Source organism: Priapulus caudatus, unplaced genomic scaffold, assembly GCF_000485595.1.
Source record: "Priapulus caudatus unplaced genomic scaffold, Priapulus_caudatus-5.0.1 Scaffold1816, whole genome shotgun sequence".
In the NCBI taxonomy this organism is placed as follows: Eukaryota; Metazoa; Priapulida; class Priapulimorpha; order Priapulimorphida; family Priapulidae; genus Priapulus; species Priapulus caudatus.
The window spans coordinates 1-2,738 of record NW_014578877.1 but is presented as its reverse complement, the minus strand read 5'-3'; the positions used below and the strand labels follow the sequence as shown (position 1 = coordinate 2,738).

The following is a 2,738-nucleotide window of genomic DNA, read 5'->3' as shown; positions in this document are numbered from 1 at the left end:
ACCGTGTATACAACGATACAGAATATACAGGACCGTGTATACAACGATACAGAATATACAGGACCGTGTATACAACGATGCAGAATATACAGATTACAGGACCGTGTATACAACGATACAGAATATACAGGACCGTGTATACAACGATACAGAATATACAGGACCGTGTATACAACGATACAGAATATGTATATTCTGTATCGTTGTATACACGGTCCTGTAGATTACAGGACCGTTCTGTATCGTTGTATACACGGTCCTGTATATTCTGTATCGTTGTATACACGGTCCTGTATATTCTGTATCGTTGTATACATATGCAGGACCGTGTAAACAACGATACAGAATATACGGGACCGTGTATACAACGATACAGAATATACAGGACCGTGTATACAACGATACAGAATATACAAGACCATGTATACAACGATACAGAATATACAGGACCGTGTATACAACGATACAGAATATACAGGACCGTGTATACAACGATACAGAATATACAGGACCGTGTATACAACGATACAGAATATACAGGACCGTGTATACAACGATACAGAATATATAGGACCGTTTATACAACGATACAGAATATACAGGACCGTGTATACAACGATACAGAATATACAGGACCGTGTATACAACGATACAGAATATACGGGACCGTGTATACAACGATACAGAATATAAGGGACCGTGTATCCTACGATACAGAATATACAGATTACAGGACCGTGTATCCTACGATACAGCAACGATACAGGACCGTGTATCCAACGATACAGAATATAAAGGACCGTGTATTCCACCTCCTGTCAAGGGCAGAGCGCACTTATTTTGCCTAGTGTGTAGGACGAAGCCACGTGTGGGTTATGTTCGGGGCAGGTGACCGTGAGCAATTCGCCATTGCCTATGTAACGTAATCTCCACTTCTTTGAGGGATGAAGAGCCCCCGTGACCCCCGCTAGCTATAGCTCCGCCTGTGTGTCCCACCGATGACCAATGCACGGCAAGCGTGGGGGGGACGTCGGCAACACTACTTAGACACGACCACGCGGTGGCGCGCGGACACGCAGACACCGCTTTACAGTAGGAGGCGCCCTCTCGTGAGCTCATAACACAACACGACAGAACGCCTCGGAAAATATCGAGCCACGCGTCGCAGTGCGTCTTCTGGGTCAGTTGATGCTTGCTCATCATGACCGTGCAGGCTATGTAAAGTGTTTACGCAGATACAGGCCACATTTCTCTGACATTCTGAGCCACGGTGGTTGAGATACAGAGAGACACTGATTACCGGTAGGAGGCGACACTGGTACACAATGCCACACGGATAGGACGCAAGCACGTGGCGGTACAGAAACACACAGACACTACTTTGAGGCAGCAAGCGCCGCCTACCGGTAGTTTCGTCCTCACCTGAATCTCAGTGGGCGCCAAAATGGGCCTCGGTTCTGGCGTCTTGGTTGTGGCTTTGCCAGTCGGTTTCTTCTCCATGTCTGGTTTACTGTTATCTTTTTTCCTCTCCTTCGTAGGGCTGCTTCCCTTCCCCGCAGGGTCTCTGTCGATCACTGGATCTGACTTTGTTGAGGAGTCAAATGAGGCATTTGGTGCGTGATAGTAGTCCGGGAAAGATGACTAAAGCACCGTGGCAACATATAAGAATATTAAAGAAAAGCGAATCCATGCTTACACCTGCGTCATTCTACATTGATTGTAATGAATTGTCTCTACTTTACGCGTGTGTGGCTATAGCTTTTCTTTATGTACTTATATATTTACTACTTCCTATCCCAATCCTATACTTTAGGACCCAGGTAGGTATATGGCGGGAATGAATTAGGTTAGGAATTGCGTTAAGCAAGCTTTAGCGTTAGGATTAGGGTTATGGCGCTTATGTATGCACGCGGCTCCGCAATTACACTTAAACCTTTATATCGGTGTACTTTTATCTTACATGTGTCTGTCTCTATTTTACACCTGTCTGCCTCTATCTTACACATATCTGCCTAAATCTTACACCTGCCTGCCTCTATCTTACACTTGCCTACCTCTATCTTACACCTGCCTACCTCTATCTTACTAGTGTCTGCCTCTATCTTACACCTGCCTGCCTCTATCTTACACCTGCCTGCCTCTATCTTACACCTGCCTGCCTCTATCTTACACCTGCCTGCCTCTATCTTACACCTGTCTGCCTCTATCTTACACCTCTCTGCCTCTATCTTACACCTGCCTGCCTCTATCTTACACCTGCCTCAGGTGTAAGATAGAGCTCTGCCTCTATCTTACACCTGCCTGCCTTTATCTTACACCTGCTTGTCTCTATCTTACACCTGTCTGCCTCTATCTTACTACTGTCTGCCTCTATCTTACACCTGCCTGTCTCTATCATATACCTGTCTGCCTCTATGTTACACCTACCTGCCTCTTTCTTACACCTGCCTGCCTCTATCCTACACCTGTCTGCCTCTTGTCTCTATCTTACATCTGCCTACCTCTTCTTACTACTTAGTCTGCCTTCTATCATTACACCTGCCTGCCTCTAATCTTATACCTGTCTGCCTCTATGTAACCTACCTGTCCTTTCTTACACCTGGTCCTTGCCTCTATCTTATCACACTGCCAGCCTCTAGTTTAACACCTGCCTGTCTTTATATCATAAACCTGTCTGCCTGCTATGTTACAGCCTACCTGGCCTCTTTCTTACACCGGCCCTGCCTGCTCTACACCTA

At 46.0% G+C, this 2,738-nt stretch overlaps 1 protein-coding gene across 1 annotated transcript in view; it reads right to left on the bottom strand.

Annotated features, from left to right (window-relative positions):
• Positions 1-1,641, bottom strand: part of LOC106817653 (fumonisin B1 esterase-like) — a gene marked incomplete at its 5' end in the record, with an annotated part of 11,924 nt that extends 10,283 nt beyond the window's left edge. Inside the window, 1 exon segment of the mRNA XM_014822341.1 lies at positions 1,423-1,641. Coding sequence (XP_014677827.1) covers positions 1,423-1,641 — 219 coding nt within the window.
• Positions 1,642-2,738: the final 1,097 nt, after the last annotated feature.